We start from the raw sequence: 17,646 nt of genomic DNA, 5'->3' as shown, positions 1-17,646 counted from the left end.
CCCTCAAAAATCATAGACTGAGATAATATGTGTAAAAAATATTGCTTTAAATGTACACTTACTGTGATTGTGAATATAGCGTTTATCAACAATAGGTTATATCATAAGGGAGAGCAGTGTGGAATAATTAACAGGTTTTAACGAATGACATCTTTCAAGGCAACGGTAAAATGTTAAATAGGTTTTAAAGGATGAGATTAGCACTCAAAGAATTGAAATACTTTGAGCTAAAATATCAAGATTTTAACCCAGAGAGTAAATTAGCTTAATCTAAAGGGAATTTACGCACATAAATAACCCTTTAAAAGACATGTGAGTGTAAGTGAATGATGTTCCAATAAATGTGTTAAAGTAATGTTTTAAGGACAAAACACGATTTCAATTAAACATTTTAAACCAGTAAAACTAAAAAGTAACTGCAGGAAATACTTAGTTATGATACGACGAGGAACATTAAGCAACATTCACCTAGCCATATTAACATTCTCCTCACTGTGTTGCCATACACTAGGGCGGATTAAAGCTTTGACAAACCCTCCTTTTCCTTTGCCTGTACACAAAGTTAGCTTAAACTGCTGTCCTTCTTTCATAAAACACCATACATTTTCCTAAACAGACCCCATTCAACAAACTGTTAGCTGGCCTACTGTACCTCAATACATGACAGCATGAGAGACGGCAGTTACTCCCCCTCCTTCTTCCCTCCAGTGCGAACGTGCCCGGCTGTTACTACCACTCCTAATATGGGCATAAGGTTCGCCCAAGAAGTGCCGCCCACTTGTGATATCTGACATTCTGATTGGAGCAACGAACGTCAATCTTCAGCGTGAACGGGAACAGTGTTCTCTACATGGCCTGCCAAATACTGTCAACAATTACAGCTGTACTAGCTACATTTAAAGCGGATTTTAAACCGACAAAGGGTAAGACGACATTTTTACATTGTTACTGTCATCATTGGACAAGGTTTCCATATGCCTGGGGTTATTCTTTATACGCCGATAAAGCGTATAAGCGCTCCCATTATAATTTGTAATGGTCATCTAGCAACATGTCCATTCATTCCTCTAGGCTTGCCAAAATGCTAAACAGTAGCATCCCATCAATAATTTATAGATATGTCTCCGCTATTAACGTTTTGTGACCTGCCTTTCAATGTTGGTCGGTAATAGGGATAACTGCTGGAGCAAACTGCCTTTAGCCTGTCAGTGTCAACCTTTTAAGACAACCTCTAACCTTTTACTGGCCCTGCCTCCAACAAGTGCTTGCTTCTGAGCTAAGATCAGATATTCAGACTTGTGGCTGTACATTTTAAGCTAGGTAGCTATTGGAGGTATTCTAAAGGAATTGATGCATTATTCTGAGTTACATTATCACTAACTTGATTACTCTTTTATCTTTGCTACTTTCTGATATTTGTGTGCAGGCTCCTCCTTCTGATGTCCAAGTACAAACTCTTTCTGCTGAGGCATGGGGAGGGAAACTGGAACAAGGAAAATCGTTTCTGCAGTTGGGTCGACCAAAAGCTGAGTGAGGCTGGGGTAAAGGAGGCCCAGGACTGTGGAAGACTCCTGAAGGAGCAGGGCTTCAAGTTCGACTTAGTATTCACCTCCATACTCAGTCGCTCCATTCAAACAGCATGGCTAGTGCTGGAGGCTATGGGTCAGGAGTGGGTCCCTGTGGTCAAATCCTGGAGACTGAACGAGCGCCATTATGGTTCTCTGATTGGCTTGAACCGGGCAGAGATGGCTCAACAACATGGAGAGGAAAAGGTGAAGTTGTGGAGACGGAGTTATGACATAACTCCACCTCCAATTGATGCATCCCACCCTTACTTCCTGGAAATCTACAATGACCGCAGATACGACACTTGTGATGTAGCAAAAGAGAACCTTCCCCGAGCAGAGAGCCTGAAGGAGGTGTTGGACAGGCTGCTGCCTTACTGGGACAGCACTGTGGTGCCAGAGATAAGGAAAGGCAAGACTGTGCTCATTTCTGCTCATGGAAACAGCTGTAGAGCTCTGCTGAAACACCTGGAAGGTATGAACTGATCTGACCTGAGCTATCATAAACAATAGCCTCTCTCACACACAGTGTTATTCATTGTGTGATGAATGCATGCATGTGAATTCAGCTGTTTCCAGTCATCAGAGTCACTGAATTGGAAGGACATATTTCAGCTACAGAAATGGCAGGTCGAACTTGTGCAAAAAGGCCAGACAGTTAATGTTACATTTGGCTGACCTTTCTTCACTCATAAGCTTTGGAAGCTTAATGTGCCACAGGACACTCAGCCGCTTGACTGTTACATAATATGATGTAGTTCAAGGCATATAAATTTAACTGACTAAGTTTTTTTTATGTTTACAAAGGCAAAATGAAAGGCTGTAATGGATCTCGTTTGTGGCTAGCATATCTTGTGTTGTGTTTACATTAATGTTGTCATTTTTCATAGGTATATCTGATGAAGATATTGCCAGCGTGACTTTACCTACTGGTATACCTGTTCTGCTTGAATTGGATGAAAACCTGAAGCCTGTGAAACCTCGTCAGCTCTTGGGAGACCAGGCAAAGATTCAGGCGGCAATTAAAAAGGTGGAGGACCAGGGAAAAGCCAAACCATCAACTTGAATGCACTAAACTGCCTATAAGACTTAAAAGAGCTCTACTCAGATTCCCACATTTTATTAGGTACAGTAACAACTCTTGACAGTCTCAAATAACTAATTAACTGTTGACAGATCAAAACTACACACTGTTGTTACTAAGGTTTAAAGGATAGGTGTACTGTAAGTCTTACAGTGGAGTTGCTGTATGTATAATGCACTGGCTGTATATAAATATGGGCAACAATTGCTAGTCCAAAGGTGAAGCCAAAATACCCCACAGTTGGTAATTTGTGAAATTTTGGTGGGTCTCTAAAATATTGACAGCTTACAATTGTTTTGATGGATACTGAAGAGGACTGTAGGCGGCTTGGCTTACTTTTTGTTGGTATTTAAAATGAATGAATATTACTACTTATTTGTTGGCCGTAGTTTTAATCCATTAGCATCTAATTATTGAGATATTATTTTGCTCAGCTATATGTGATGAATATAATTCACTGGTATGTGGTCAGGTGTAAGCAATCTTGTTTAACATGTGGACGTGCTTTTGCGCAATATGAAGCATGACAGTTGTGAGGTGATTGAAAAGGTTGCAAGTAAGGATGCTTCCCTAGTCAGCTAAATGCACATTTAAGTTGCATTTTAGCGACTCGTCTAAAGTTAGAAAATGCTCAGAAAATAGTCAAATTCATCATAGGGTCATTATGACAGACAGCATATGACTTGAGTCTGCTGTGATGAGTACGGTGTGGTAATGTGATTACTCATCACTTCAGTTGAGTTGTTATACAACTCAACATCCTACATACAACGTCATTTCTATTTTCTAGTTCAAAACACTGTCATACTGCACTGTTCCTTCAACATGTCCTCATGTCTACTTCTGGTGAAGTGCCAGAAGACAGCTCTTGCAGGAAGGATGCAGCATTAACTGAAGCTACAGTGACTATTAGTGGTGGGAGGCTTCATCACAGTTAAAAAAACATTTAACCAGGATCTCCAGGCCTGTGTTTTTCTAAAAAGGCTCATAAGGAATTTAATCGACACATAAATCTTGTGCTGGCTTATTTGTTATCAAATTTAAGCCATTTAGCTGGCTAACTGCACTCAGTAATGCCCCACACAAACACATAAATGCTTTGCCAATTTAATCTTATTAATTAAGGGCGTAGAGTCAAGAAAACACCCAGAAAACAGTCAAAATGGCACACAATGTAGTTAAGATGGCATCGCAGTGGCATTAAGTTATATTGCTGAATATTGTCAAGGTGTCAATTCTTCAGTTAAATGTGAGTATAACCTGACACAGCCCACGCGATCCAACTTTATCACCATATTCTTGACCAAAATAGTGGCAGACTGCTGGTAGACTTAACACCAGGTCCTAACAGCATGCAAGGGTAAGACATTGTGTCGCATGTTCCCTGTCCACACTGGATCCATCAAATATTTAATTTCCTCTCCTATGAATTTCAGGTTCGCTTGTAAAAAATATGACATCTAGCACTTCTTTGTTGAAAGCAGAGAAACAGATATGAGGCACTCTTTATTGATGAGCAGTTGACAGCTTTGAGTCAAATAGTTTTCCCTCAGCGTTGAGTTAAATAAGAACAATACATTTCAAACATGTGTAATACACAGCTATGTCTACTTTGTAAAAAAGTGAACACGCTATGCAGAATGAGGAAAGTGAAAGAATATCAAGGAAATGTTCCTGCCTGACACTCCTTTTTCCTTGCCCAAATCAGTGCAAGCGACAAGGTGGAAAGTAAGAACAGGCTGACAGGGTGGAAATGTGCTGTGTTGCTTGCATGCTGCCAGGATACTACAACAAGAATCAGTGTAATCAAGCTGGTTTTGTCGCTGATGCTCGCTCACATTACGTGTAGTTAGGACACATTGTTAGACGGCACATTCATACTGGGACTGTGGGCCGTAACCTATCAAAATCACCCATTACTAATAGTTTAACTGACTGGTGGGGACCGAGGGATCCTCCTTTAACTGTTCATATGGCTAATTGTGCACATCCCTAATCACATATCTGGTGATGTAATTTTGAGAGAGCTGGAAGATTTTTGGGTCATTTCTGAGCAGACATTCACATTTATGGAAAATCTCAGTGACTGTTTTGTTTTCTTGGGGCCTTCAAATTATTTTGGCTTCACTCTCAGGCAGATTTTGCTCTGTCCATCTTAATGTACAGTCCATGACGTGTATGCCACTGGTCAGACTGGTGTGACAGGGTAGGAGAAAGTTCAGAGATGTACTGTAAATGTTAAGCACTGTGGTGAGCTGTTTTATGTGTAAGCACTGAGGAGGAGTTTGGCTTGTGTCTGGTCTTTAAGCTAACTGTTCCCACTTTATGCCTGTACTGTCACCCTTATGTGCTATTTATTAAATTTCCTCCTTTACTGAAACGTAATAATGTGCTAATGCTGAAAAACCTTTTCTGTTACATTGATAAGCTTTTGGAGTATTCCCTTGTGCTTGTGCCTTCAGTATGAACATCATGCTTATCTACTTTTTAGTTTTTTATTTTAATTAGAGCTTCAAGCATCTTTTTAATGGGATTATTTAAGAGATAAAACACTTAGTTAACAAATCTTACCTCATAGAGACTAATAGCAAGGAAGTTCATTCCAAGAACGAGTAAATGTGAGCCACAAAAATGATGTAATTATGCAAAACCAGCAAAGCCCTCTACTTTAGTAAGCGTTATTTTTATTTACACTTTAAAGTGGCCTGTTCAGTTTACTTAAATTGAAAAGCTATTGTCTTTTCACAGTTATATACAACACATTTAAAAAAAATAATGTGGCATTTATTACACTGTGGCAAGCAAATATGCCCACCTAATATGAAAACTAATTGTTTTGCACATTTTTGAGAATATTTTGAGTGTATGGTTTTATTTAAATTGAATGCGCCAATTGTGAAAGGTCAATGACGTTATTTTTGGATACATTTTTAAGTTCAGTTTTAAAAAACAAGCCCTATATTGGTTTGCATTGTAAAATTTATATTTTTATCAAACATGCAGTTTTAATCCTTCTGTATTTTCAGTAACAAGCAGGAAAATGTTACAAGCTACTCTGTGCAAATTATGCCTCCTACAAGCACTGTCTTGAGTTTTGTGTAAGATAAGTTATTGGACTGTATTTGGTATAATATGTCTAATTATTGTGTCCTGTTTTCACTGTTTTGTTGCTTGTCTGCCTCTGTCATTTTGTATACTGGTCTGTAGGTCAACAGGGAGAAGGCAGAAACAAACATTTGTATATAGTCAATAGTAAAAAACTGCTTCATTTAATGTCTTCCCTGCTGTTTACACTTCACAGCCTTTGAGTGTGCATGATGAAATAAAGAGGAATTAAAATTTTTAGAAATGACTGTTTTTGATGTTTGAGCTTTTTTTTTTTTCTAAAACTAAGATTGCAATGTTTTGTAAGAGGGAGGCATGTGAGATGTTACCCTGCTATGAAACAGATATAAATATTGTTATGAAGCAACGAGGATAAATTACAAAAGCAAACAACAAAACTGTTTTGAAAGTAAAGACATGCCTGCAATTTAGATTCTGGTCGCCTTTAGCCCACTGGAAACAATAAACTACTGAGTGTGTTTGGCTGACACAGACGGATCCAGAGGAGTGGTTCTTCTTTTCTCAACCATTTCTGTCACTTTGCCAAACCAATGAGGCTGAGCCAGGGAGAAACCCTGTGATTGGATGGAAAAGCTCTTAAAAGGACACAATGATCAGAGTCTTACTCCCAGATACATGGAGGTACTGTGTATCTTGGTGTAAAGTACAATGTATGGACCACATGTGCTAACACCATGCCAAACATTTGGTATTTTTAATGCTGGGTAATTTTCCCACATTCAAGGAGTAATATTCTGTTATATAGCTCAAAAATAAACACAAGAAAGCTGAACAAAAGGTTTCCTTTGGACAGGACTACAAAAAGTAAATGAGTGTAATACAAACATTTTGAGTATATATGAGAATCTAAATATCATTGATGACCAACATATATTATAGGTCTACATGTAGGACAGGGAGGTTATAGAAGATCCTAACATACTTTTTGCATATGTGTCACTGTACAGTGTCAGCACCGAATTATGTTACAATAACCTGTCTTCATAACAGTGAGTACATTTAAGCTTTTGCTAGAAAAAAAAGCTTTAAAAGGTCTATTAGGAGAGAAATTCTTGTTCATGATTCAGAAAAAACATGCCTGTGTCATACAGCCAATAATAGGTGTCAATTAATAGAGTAAAGCAAAAACACAGACAAGTTAAGTTTCCTCTTTACAAACTAATATTAAATCACACAGCAAAGTATTACCAAAGACTGATTATTGCCAAAACTGCATTGAAACTGCAGGATTTAAATTGCCTTTTAATTTAGATGGAGATCATTCCTGTGAAAACATCAGCTGGAGCAGGCGGGGCTGCACAGTCTGCTTATAAACCTCTGGCTGGTCTCCCTCTGATGATTTCCAGTAAGAAGTCACTGTGGTCTATCAGCCTGGTAAGTTTGATCCTGATCATGCCTGATACTATTTTATAACTCCATGCAGAGAAAACTGTTAACAGCGATGTATATCAATAGTTTTATTTTATGGATGATTTGTTGTAGATTTTTAGAAGATGAGTTTAAGAAAGACATAATTGCTTTGTTGTGCTGGCCTACAGACATTATGGCATGCCGTGTGAAGATCCAGGATCACTAACAAGACTAAACCAGCTGGTTAAGATTGGGAACAGATGCTCTAATATCAAATGGCAATATTTGTCTTTTTTTATGGATGAATATGTCATATAGTCATGACTTGCCTCTTCTCCTCCATGGATGCATTTTATACTGGATTTTATCAAGTAAAACCAAAAAGTCACAAGGCAACTAAAAACAAAATCATCAGTTATATACTGTATGCTTTCAACTGTCAAATCATAATATCAAACAAACATTAAGGAAAAAGCTAAAGCAGATTAAAGCTGGAGCATACAATAAATAAAACTTATGGATGTAAAAAGGATTGGAGTGGATGGAGAAATGTCTCTCCCTTTTCTATAAAGCAGGTAAGCTCCAAAAGTGGACTTCATTGGACAAAGCAACAGTTTAATACTAAATATTTAGACATTATGTATTGAGTATATGCCCATACTGAAGGCCAAAGTTGTTTGCACAACTGTGTTGTATATACTAGGTAGATAGCGAATACAGTGTTGATGAACTTGCAATAAATGTCAGTTCTTGTAGGTGTAAGTCATCTTTAAAAACCTCATGAAATTAAATTTAAAGGTAAATTTTTAAAAATCATCTAGTTAAGTATATTCCCCAAATGAAAGTAGCTCATTTTCCACTTATGTAAGTACATTATTTATGTATTAAAGTCCAAAAGCTGTTTTCACCCAGGCCTTTTTCAAGTATGTATTGATGTTGGATTCTGTATTGATTTTATTGGTTGATACTTCCTCTCCTATATGCCCTGATTGGTATAACTTTGAACACCTTTGTCACCATTAAGGGGGATTTTATTTTTTAAGTTCATAATGTAGTATTTTTGTAAGTTTTACGTCTTCCTATTGTTTTGTTTCGTGTGTTTTGTAATGCATGTGCCATAATGGATTTCATCATCTTGCTGTCTGCAAAACAAACGCATCTAGAAGTAAAGGAACCTGAACCTGCATTTGGGATCAGAAATCAGGGTCCTTTTCAATAGTTGCATGGATGAAATACTATCAAGAGCCTTGATTGCTCTTACGGAAAATCCAAAATAACTTGTCATTTCTTATTCACTTGTTTTTTCTCACAAATCTTTGTGTGCTGCTGCATAACATTTCCCTTAGACGTGCATTCCTTGAATCTGCACTGTTGCTCTCAGTGATTTTTAAACTCTGACATTAATGTCTGGCGTTAAAACAATGAGCAGGCGTCTTGCTGTGGAAAAAGTTGCTTGTCATGATGAACATTCATAGCCAGACTCCTATTCCTTAGATGGTATTGAAGATAAAAGCTATGGCCACACGGCGCTGGAGTGTGAGTTTATGACCACCAGCGCTTTTCTCTCTGGAGACAAGAAGTGTGTTTATATATAGAGAGCATCCTCATGTCTTAGTAATCTCTGAATACACAGGATACTTTTCCATCAGAAAAAAAGACCTAAATGATCTGTTTTTAACATGGATGTCCCCCTAAAGGCAGCCAGATCAAGTAAGCTTTCTCAAAAAGCACAGATACCAGTTCAAAAGTCACCATAAAATACTTTGTAAATCATATTTGCCAAATTAGAAACAGTTACATAAAAGACTCAACTGCTTTTGTTTAATTCACTCCAACATGGCACATTTATAGTTTCAAAATTGCTCTGCCCTCTACTCTACTTGTACAGGTTGGACCCTTGAGATGTTGCAGGATCAGTGAGTCTGATATTAATGGAGTCCTAAGTAATGTCGGCTACCAAGCCAACTTAGATAAAAGGAAAAATAACTTTTCCTACATTAATGCTAATGATTTATATTGGTTCAGTGTCAAAGTGCTCATATTTGGCTCTGAAAATATCGAACATAAAATCAGCTTGGATAACAGTAGCAACAACCATCAGCCATTCATTCTCCTAAAAGTAGTGAATCAGAATCACAGTGGGAAGGATATTCTTGGTTTGTCATTTTGTACAGCAGCAGGTATTTCCTAGAGTAAACCATGCTCCCTGTCCACAGCCCTAACTTTGCCAAGCTGGGACACTACGACTAACACAGCTTGTGTACTTCCTTAAAAGGAGGCCGAGTTTACCATCTCAGCTGATGGGATGCAGAACAGGGAGTGCATGTAGCTGCATCTGTTCCCCCCGTCCAGACGAGGAGGAACTGCATCACAGTTTTAAATATGAATTAAATTAGACTCTTGTTGACTCTCATTGACAAAATACAGAAAGCAAGAAACAGTTTACTCTTTTTAAGGTACACCTCTCAGTCAATGGTGGATAACTTCTATTGCTTCTCAAAACAAATGTGGGCTGAAGAGCTAAAGAGCCTGTGTGAGTGTCCTGAGGCTGTTGTTAAGTCTGCATAGAGAGGATGAGATGCTTTCAAACCAACATTTCTCCAGACTATGGTTATCAGCTGCTAAACAAATAACATCCCTCCTCAAACATACCGCACACAAACATTTTAATGAGCTGCAGAAAAGAGCACCACTACACTTTGTTGTGGTTTGTTCACTGTGAGGAATTTGTATCCTGGTCAGAGACTTTTTCATATGTGACCATGTTTGGTCATGTGGAGTAAGCAGCAGTTGCTTCTTGATTGATTGCGAATGCCTCACAGGAAACTGTTTATTCTGTCAGGGTGTGTAAGAACTTTATCTTTTGATGAGGGAGAGAGACTGGTTTTAAGATGCAGAGTAAATGTCTATCATTACATTTATATTCCCTTTATGGTTATTAAATAATGATGCTTTCAGTGCAAAACAATGACAGCAACCTTACCTTATCAACTTCACTTATCAGGATAATAATGCCAAATATCAATGATGTATAGTAAATAAGTAGCCTTTCATGTAACCTTAATCGAGCTAAATGTGTTCAAGAAAGGGTCTGAGTACACAACCACCAGTTATGGTGCTGGCAGCGCTTATTTTCATTGATTTCATTCATTTTTATATGAAACAAGTGCAGTCCAGTGTTTTCACGCTCAGAGTCCTGAGCACAAAAACGGTCTCAACATCAGCTGCGTGTTTATGATGAAACGAAGATGTTTGTTGATGTTAAATGGACACAGCTAGCCTCTTAGCTCAGTAAAAGACTCCTCCAGACTCTTCTCTCATGTCATCTTGCTAGACATACAGTAGGTAGTCTGCAGGAGTAATTTGTGATGTTCATCACCTTCATGTCAGGTATATCGTTAAAGCATGCAAAAAAAAAAAAAAAAAAAAATCCCTTTTTTTGTTAAGTGTAGGGATGGTAATTAATGTGTGTTGATGTTTTCTGATGATAATTGCAGCATACAGGTCTATCTAGAGCTTTAAAGTACTAACTTTCTTCTGCTCCCATTTATTCTCAACAACTGCCCCCCAAATACCTGCCTTCATTTGACATTTGTAAATCATCAGGGTTGCACCACTGCAAACAACCCATAGATATTGTGGTTTATTTAAGAAGATGAAAGTTAGGCTGCGTTCACACTGCAGGCCTTGATGCTAAATTCTGATCTTTTCTGAGATCTGATTTTTTTGTTTGCCTGTTCACACAGCAGTCAACTTCCAAAAGATCAATTCTGATTTAGAACCACATACAAAAGTGGCCTGAGTCTGATTTGAAAAAGTCAGATTCAATGTGACTTGCTCTGTTCACAATTTCAGAAAAAAATCAGATAACAGTCACATGTGAGCAAAAAAAATCAGATTTAGGTCACTTTTAACTGCTGTGTGAATGTAGCCTTAGTGTTTGCTTGATTATCATTCTGACTAGATAGTTACTCTGTCAGGAGCTGTAAACATTTTTTTCTGTTTTCTATTTTGTCACACCTACAGATTATAATGGATTGAAATCAGAAAAGAAAGAAATTTACCAGGGCACATTTCCATATTAAAAGGTGAGGCCTGTGGTTGAACTGAGCTTGAAAATATGCCATAGAAACAATCTTCATATGGGTTTCTTTGTCCCCATCACTGAGACACTAATTAAAGAATCAGAAGATGCACATATGATGCCAGCATGAACAAATACAAAAGATGACAATACAGCTGAAGTAATTACATGGCTTTTAGTTGAAGGGTTTAACTTTTGTACTGCATACAAACTACAACTACAGTTTTCTAAGCCTTGTAAAGCTGTGTCAGCGTGTAAATGAACTTATTGAGGCATAGAAGACAGCTGTTAAATCTAAATGTTGGACCTTGACATTTGACGTAACATGCACAGAGATGTTTTTCTACTTCACACTTCAAATTCATGAAATGCAGTCAGAAGAAAGCCAGAATTGTTTTCTTGTTACAGCCTTTCTTCTCTTGTGACAGCTAATTTGTTAAAAACACCTTGATCATGAATATTTACGAGCACTGTCTGGCATGGTGTTAGGAGCAGTCAAACATGGGTAAGCTGTTTAGGTTGACAATTAGATGTAGATTTAAAGAGGCCTGCTGATGCTGACAAGGGAGAGCTTGGGGACAATATGCTGAAACGTTTGCATTATAAGGGTTTGCAGCTTTTCAGGACTGGTTTTCATGTCAGTCAGACATTTCAGTATATTCTTAAATGCCAGAAAAACATTATTCCATCTGAGAAGGACTGTTTTATGTTTGAATTATTTCAGTGTATGAGTGGGAATAATTCAACACCAGCAGCAGTCTTATAATCCATACAAATCACCTGTTAGGTGAAATCCAGAAGTACATGTCCCTGCTGTATCCGGGCCAATTCAAACAGGCCTGGATCCTGACTCTGACACGTCTGTGAGCTGTGGGTCAGTGGGTCTCTGTGTGCAGCTCCACAGAGTCCACAATGCTGCAGCTCCTGACTCAGAAACAGACCACACTTTGGCATCTAAAGACTTCATTGGACTCATATAAGAGAAGCTCACAGTGAGGGAGAGACGGAAAACAGTTCATATCATGTTCAACAGATGTGACAGCATTACATCTGACAAAGATTGAAAGCAACCTTTTAAATTTGTGAATTAATGCTAGCAAATTAGGGAGGAACAAATGTGATACATTTTTGTAAACTTAAGCTTTTTACCCTTCGTCAGTATGAACATTTACCAGAAGATTAACACTACACCGCTTTCCACATTATAAAGCAAATGACATTTTTCTCTTATTTTTTCAAAACATTTATGCAAATGACAGTCAGAGTATTTTTCAAGTCATCAGCCATTAGAGCATAATTCAAATGTTTTTGAACAAACTTCATAATGATAACTGTTATTTAAAAAAAAATAAAAACCTCAAAATGCACTTTCCACATTATTTAGCAGGCCACAAACAATATGGGAAAAGAAAAAGGATCTCTCTGTTGCCGAAAAGTGTCAAATAGTGTAACGCCTTGGACAAGAATGAAAACATTAGATATTTCACGAAAAATTAACCGTGAAGAAATTTGTGGCTGATTCAGAGCACAGACGGATTTGGGCAGATAAAGGCATAATGAGGAAGGTTTCTGAAAGACAAATTCATCAGATTAAGAGAGCAGATGCTAAAATGCCATTATAAATTAGCAAACAGGTATTTGAAGCTGTTGGTGCCTCTGGAGTCTACCAACCTCAAGGTGTAGGATTCTCCAGAGGCTTGCAGTTGTGCATAAACCTACTATTCAGCCACCCCTATCCAATGCTCACGAGCAGAAACGGTTGCAGTGGGCCCAGAAATACATGAAGGCTCATTTTCAAACAGTATTGTTTACTGATGCGTGCCATGCAACCCTGGGTGGTCCAGATGGAGGAGTAGTGGATGGTTGGTGGATGGCCACCATGTCCCAATAAGGCTGTGACGTCAGCAAGGAGGTGGCGGAGTCATGTTTTGGGCCAGATTCATGAGGAGAGAGCTGATAGGCCCCTTTAGGGTCCCTGAAGGTGTGAAAATGACCTCGGCATAGTATATAGAGTTTCTGACTGACCACTTTCTGCCATGGTAAAAAAAAAGAAGAGCAATGCCTTCTGTAGCAAAATTATCTTCAAGCATGACAATGCTCCATCTCATGCTGCAAAGAATCCCTCTGTGTCATTGGCTGCTATGGGCATAAAAGGAGAGAAACTCATGGTGTGGCCCCCATCCTCCACTGACCTCAACCCTACTGAGAACCTTTGGAGCATCCTCAAGCTAAAGATCTATGAGGGTGGGAGGCGGTTCACATCAAAACTGCTGTTCACAGAGGCTATTCTGGCATCCTGCAAAGAAACTAATGCAGAAACTCTCCAAAAACTCACAAGTTCAATGGATGCAAGAATAGTGAAGGTGATATCAAAGAAGCGGTCTTTATGTTAACGTAACTTTGCTTGTTAAGATGTTTTTGATTGAAATAGCTTTTGATTTCAGTAAATATGACCTCGTAATGCTGTAAATTCAACAAATGACCATTTTCTTTACAACCGAAAAAAATGTTTTAAAACTCTGTCGCGCTTAATAATGTGGAAAAGTGCATTTTGTTTTTTTGTTTTTTTTTTTTTAAATAATAACAGTTATCATTATGAAGTTTGTTCAAAAACATTTGAATTATGCTCTAATGGCTGATGACTTGAAAAATTCTCTGACTGTCATTTGCATTAATATTTTGGAAAATAAGACAAAAGTGTCATTTGCTTAATAATGTGGAAAGCGGTGTATACGTTGAAAGTTGTATCAAGTTGTTGGGCTCTTTGGAACAAGGTTTTTTTTCTGCAGCTTCTTGGGCTTTAATTTTCTTGTCTTGGCAAGGACACTCTTGATGAGATGTTTTTATGGTTAAATAAATTTGAAAAGATCAACACTGAATAAAAATTGCTTTGATTTATAGAGACTCTCAAGGGCCTAGAGGATGCTTTTTATAAGAGAAGAACAAGAAATACAAATAAAAGTCAAAATTGTATGAATTAATATAAATATAACGTATGTACATGTTTTTCTGCTGGCAGCAACTGATTTGTAGATTGAGTCTCATCTCAATGTGTCCACTAAACCCTATTTTGTTCTCACTTCTGCAATCTGAGATTATGAATGGATGGAATAGGAACACTGACAGTCACATGACATAGCAGCCTTTGCCATCAATAACATGGGTGTGAATGGGTATTTGTGTAAAAAGCACCCTGGATAGTCAGAATACTACAAAAGCACCTTTCAAGATCAAGTCCATTTACCATCTTATCATCTACTCTTGTGAAACACTTTGAGAATAACACTGTGCAATATTTGACTAAGTGTAGTACAGTGGTTCCCAACTGGTGGATTGGGATGCAAAAGTGGGTCAGGGCTGTTTTCAGGGGGTAAAATTAGTTCCAGACAAACAAATGTGGCAAAAATTATATGGGACCCTGAAGCGGACATTTAGTAAAGCCATATGCTTTATTTTACTCCATTTGGCCATCATTAGAGCAAATTCTGGTTGTTTTCTTTAGATCTTGTCTCATTTATCTTGGGAAAACAAAGCTGTTCCTTCTGATGATAAACTTATTTGGGTCTCTAGAAAACATCCTGAATTGACATTTTGTCGCAGTAAATGGAGTGAAATAAAATGTTTGCATGCTCTCCCGGGTCTTCTGTAATGTTTTTTTTTTACATTTTTGTTTGGTCCTATGTCTTTGTTAATTGATGTTTTGTTCCATCTAAAGTCCAAATTTAAATGAAACAAATTTGAGTGGCTGACACGTGTGGGTCCTGATTTCACTGAGGCTAGACAAACTGAGAACCACTCATTGTAAATGTTGACATATTTAACAGGAACAGTGCAATTTTTGACAGATAAAAAGCCAGGGCTGTTTTCAATATAGTAAGGATTAATTCACTCTAAACAATGTAAAAATCTGTACCCAACTTCATGATAATCGATCCAACAGTTGCAGAGAAACATTAGTCTGATCCAGATCCAGGAGCTGATCAACTGACAATCTGATCATTGTGCTTTAAACCCTCCTGAGACCCTGCATGTACTCATGGGAACATTACACTGTGGCTTTCCTAAAACATATAAATAATTTTCACTATTAGACATTTTAAGATTTTTATCCTGAATGTCCTTTGAAGTTGAAGTCATTTGCTTAAAATTTGCTTGGTAATTTTCCAGTTTTCATGGAATTGTTGGGGATATGTTTGTATGCTTTAGAGAAATTCATTGAACGTTTTGGGGGAAATTTGCCTTTAATTTTTTTTCTTTTTTGTTTGCATGGGAATTTGAAAAACTTGGTCAGATGTTTGGGGGAATCTGCTTTGAAATTTTCAGGCACTTTGACAGAAATTTGGAAAATGTATTGGATTTTGATTTGATTTTTTAGGGGTAAATTTTCTTGCCTTGGAATTTTTAAGGAAATTTAGACGATTATCTGTAATTTTTGGGGAATTTCATAGTGATTTGAGGGTAGGGGGTTCTTTGAAGATTTCAAAGATCCTCATAGAAATTTCGTGGAATTTGTTTGTCCTTCATTTTCCATGCAGTTATGGGGAATTCATTTGTAATTTCTGGGGGATTTTGGGGGGAATTTGCTTTAAAACGTTCAGGAATTGAAATTGAATTTTGGGGGCAAAATTCATTAGAATGTTAAGTCTTTACAAGAGAGTTTCCCTGAAACATTTGCAGAATATTTTTGGAAATTTTGGGGTGCTTTTGATGGGATACTTTTAAAATGTTTAAGAATTTTCAAATGCATTCCAAGCAACAACTCGGGTCCCAGGAGGTTTAACATTGGCAATCAAATCTTCTCCAAACCTTTTACCGAAAACTAACACAAATGGTTTTGTAGAATCACTTTTCTGTCTTCCAGAGAAATAATTTGTACCGTATTGTTAAGCTTTTTCAGGAAAGCTCCTTTAATGGTCTTTAACCAAGCAGTTGGTGTTTTGGAAAGAACCTCTTCTGATCCAGTCTGAATGGCTCTAACTTTGTATATGGTGTCCGCTATTGTAAAAAGTAAACTGTTTTATCTCTCTCTGGTCAGACTCTCACTGTTGGTGGGCTCCTCTTAGGATGTGAAGTTGTTGATCTTATAATAAAGGCATGGAAATGCAGTGACCCTCTATGACCTCATATGATCAAGGGTGATGCTTCTAGTTTGACTGCTTGAGACTGCTCAGGCAGGACATAAATGCACTACATGTGAGGACGTGTACAGTTGACAGTGATGGCGGTCATGATGCATAAGTGAACACTTAAATAATGACAACCAGCTAAAGTCATTTTTTAACCTTGCTAAGACATGTTTTTATTAAATGCTGTACATGAAAAACGTTGAACAGATTCTGTTTGGTTTGAGCAAAGATTTTTAGGACGTTATCCAGTTAAAACTGAACAAGCTTCATCAATCTGAATTGTATGCAAAAATAATTCAGGGAAAAACAGTAGCTGTATGTCACCCTGAGCCAGTTTTTTCTCACAGATTCTTGCTAAACATTGTGTTTTTGGTAGACTGCTGCTTTTCTACCTCATCTTATCTCCTTGCTCTGAATGGCTGTAATGAATGTGACAGACAGGACATTCATCCAATCAGCTTCAGAGATTTTTTTGATAATGTCCTGCACTTCCCATACATTTTGCAAGAGAGGTTTTCCCAGATGAATATGAATTCAATCAGGTCTGGGATATTCAAATCTTCATTAAGGGGGCAGCTGGACTTATTGAGGCTCTTGAAGACCTTTCACCTCTCCTCCAAAAGACTTCTTCAGTTCCCTAGAACTGAAGAAGCGTGTTCAAGAACCTCAATCAAGTCCAGCTCCCCCCTTTATAAAAATTTGGATAAAAGGATTAGACTGGAAAGTCCAAGAAGAACAGAATGTATTGTTTGTGTACGTTATCAGTTGTCAGGTTCATGTTTATCTAAAGCAGGGGTTCTCCACCTTTTCAGCCTGCGACCCCCAAAATAAAGGTGCCAGAGACCGGGGACCCAAAAAAAGGCAAAAATGAGTTAAAGTGGCAAAAATGGGCATAAATAGTGGTAAAAAAAGAAGTTTGAATGTGGCTAAAATTGCATTAATTTGGAAAAAATTGGTTAACTGAGAAAGAAAATATAGGCAGATACTGGCAGAAATTGGTTAAACTAGCAAAAATGGGCATATCAAATGGTAAAATGGGGTTAAAATGGGAAAATTTGGTGTAAAAAGTGGTTAAAAGGGGTTAATAGTAGCAAAAATGGGTCAACAGAGATGACATTAAGCTTAAGTGGCAGAAAACAGGTAAATGTATTGCAGTCTGGCGTATGTGCATGACAAACTGGCATGTTTCTTAAATGGTATTTACGTTTAGATCAATTAGGATAAATTTCATATGTGGTGGCAAAGAAAGTAGGCCTACGAGAGAAAGCAACAAAAGTGATTAGAGCGTGTACTTTTAGAGAAATGATTAAA

At 37.7% G+C, this 17,646-nt stretch overlaps 1 protein-coding gene across 2 annotated transcripts; it reads left to right on the top strand.

Annotated features, from left to right (window-relative positions):
• Positions 1-826: 826 nt before the first annotated feature.
• bpgm (2,3-bisphosphoglycerate mutase) lies at positions 827-5,924 on the top strand. Of its 2 annotated transcripts, none has more exons than XM_041796553.1 (3): positions 827-923; positions 1,427-2,040; positions 2,456-5,924. In XM_041796553.1, exons 2-3 carry the CDS (start codon positions 1,440-1,442, stop codon positions 2,629-2,631), a joined length of 777 nt encoding a protein of 258 aa, XP_041652487.1. In that variant the 5' UTR covers positions 827-923; positions 1,427-1,439; the 3' UTR covers positions 2,632-5,924. The 2 variants fall into 2 exon arrangements, with proteins under 2 accessions (XP_041652487.1, XP_041652488.1); XM_041796554.1 differs by lacking the exon at positions 827-923 and adding an exon at positions 1,305-1,320.
• The last annotated feature ends 11,722 nt before the right edge of the window (positions 5,925-17,646 follow it).

The sequence above is a fragment of the Cheilinus undulatus genome, linkage group 9 (genome assembly GCF_018320785.1).
Source record: "Cheilinus undulatus linkage group 9, ASM1832078v1, whole genome shotgun sequence".
Lineage (NCBI taxonomy): Eukaryota > Metazoa > Chordata > Actinopteri > Labriformes > Labridae > Cheilinus > Cheilinus undulatus.
Note: the sequence above shows the minus strand (reverse complement) of the source record. Positions and strands in the feature narration are given on the sequence as shown.

Bases quoted from the DNA above. Each gene is read 5' to 3' on its own strand.
- bpgm (XM_041796553.1), top strand. From the start codon at position 1,440: ATGTCCAAGTACAAACTCTTTCTGCTGAGGCATGGGGAGGGAAACTGG. The intron at 2,041-2,455 runs GTATGAACTGAT...CATTTTTCATAG, and splicing joins TCTGCTGAAACACCTGGAAG to GTATATCTGATGAAGATATT.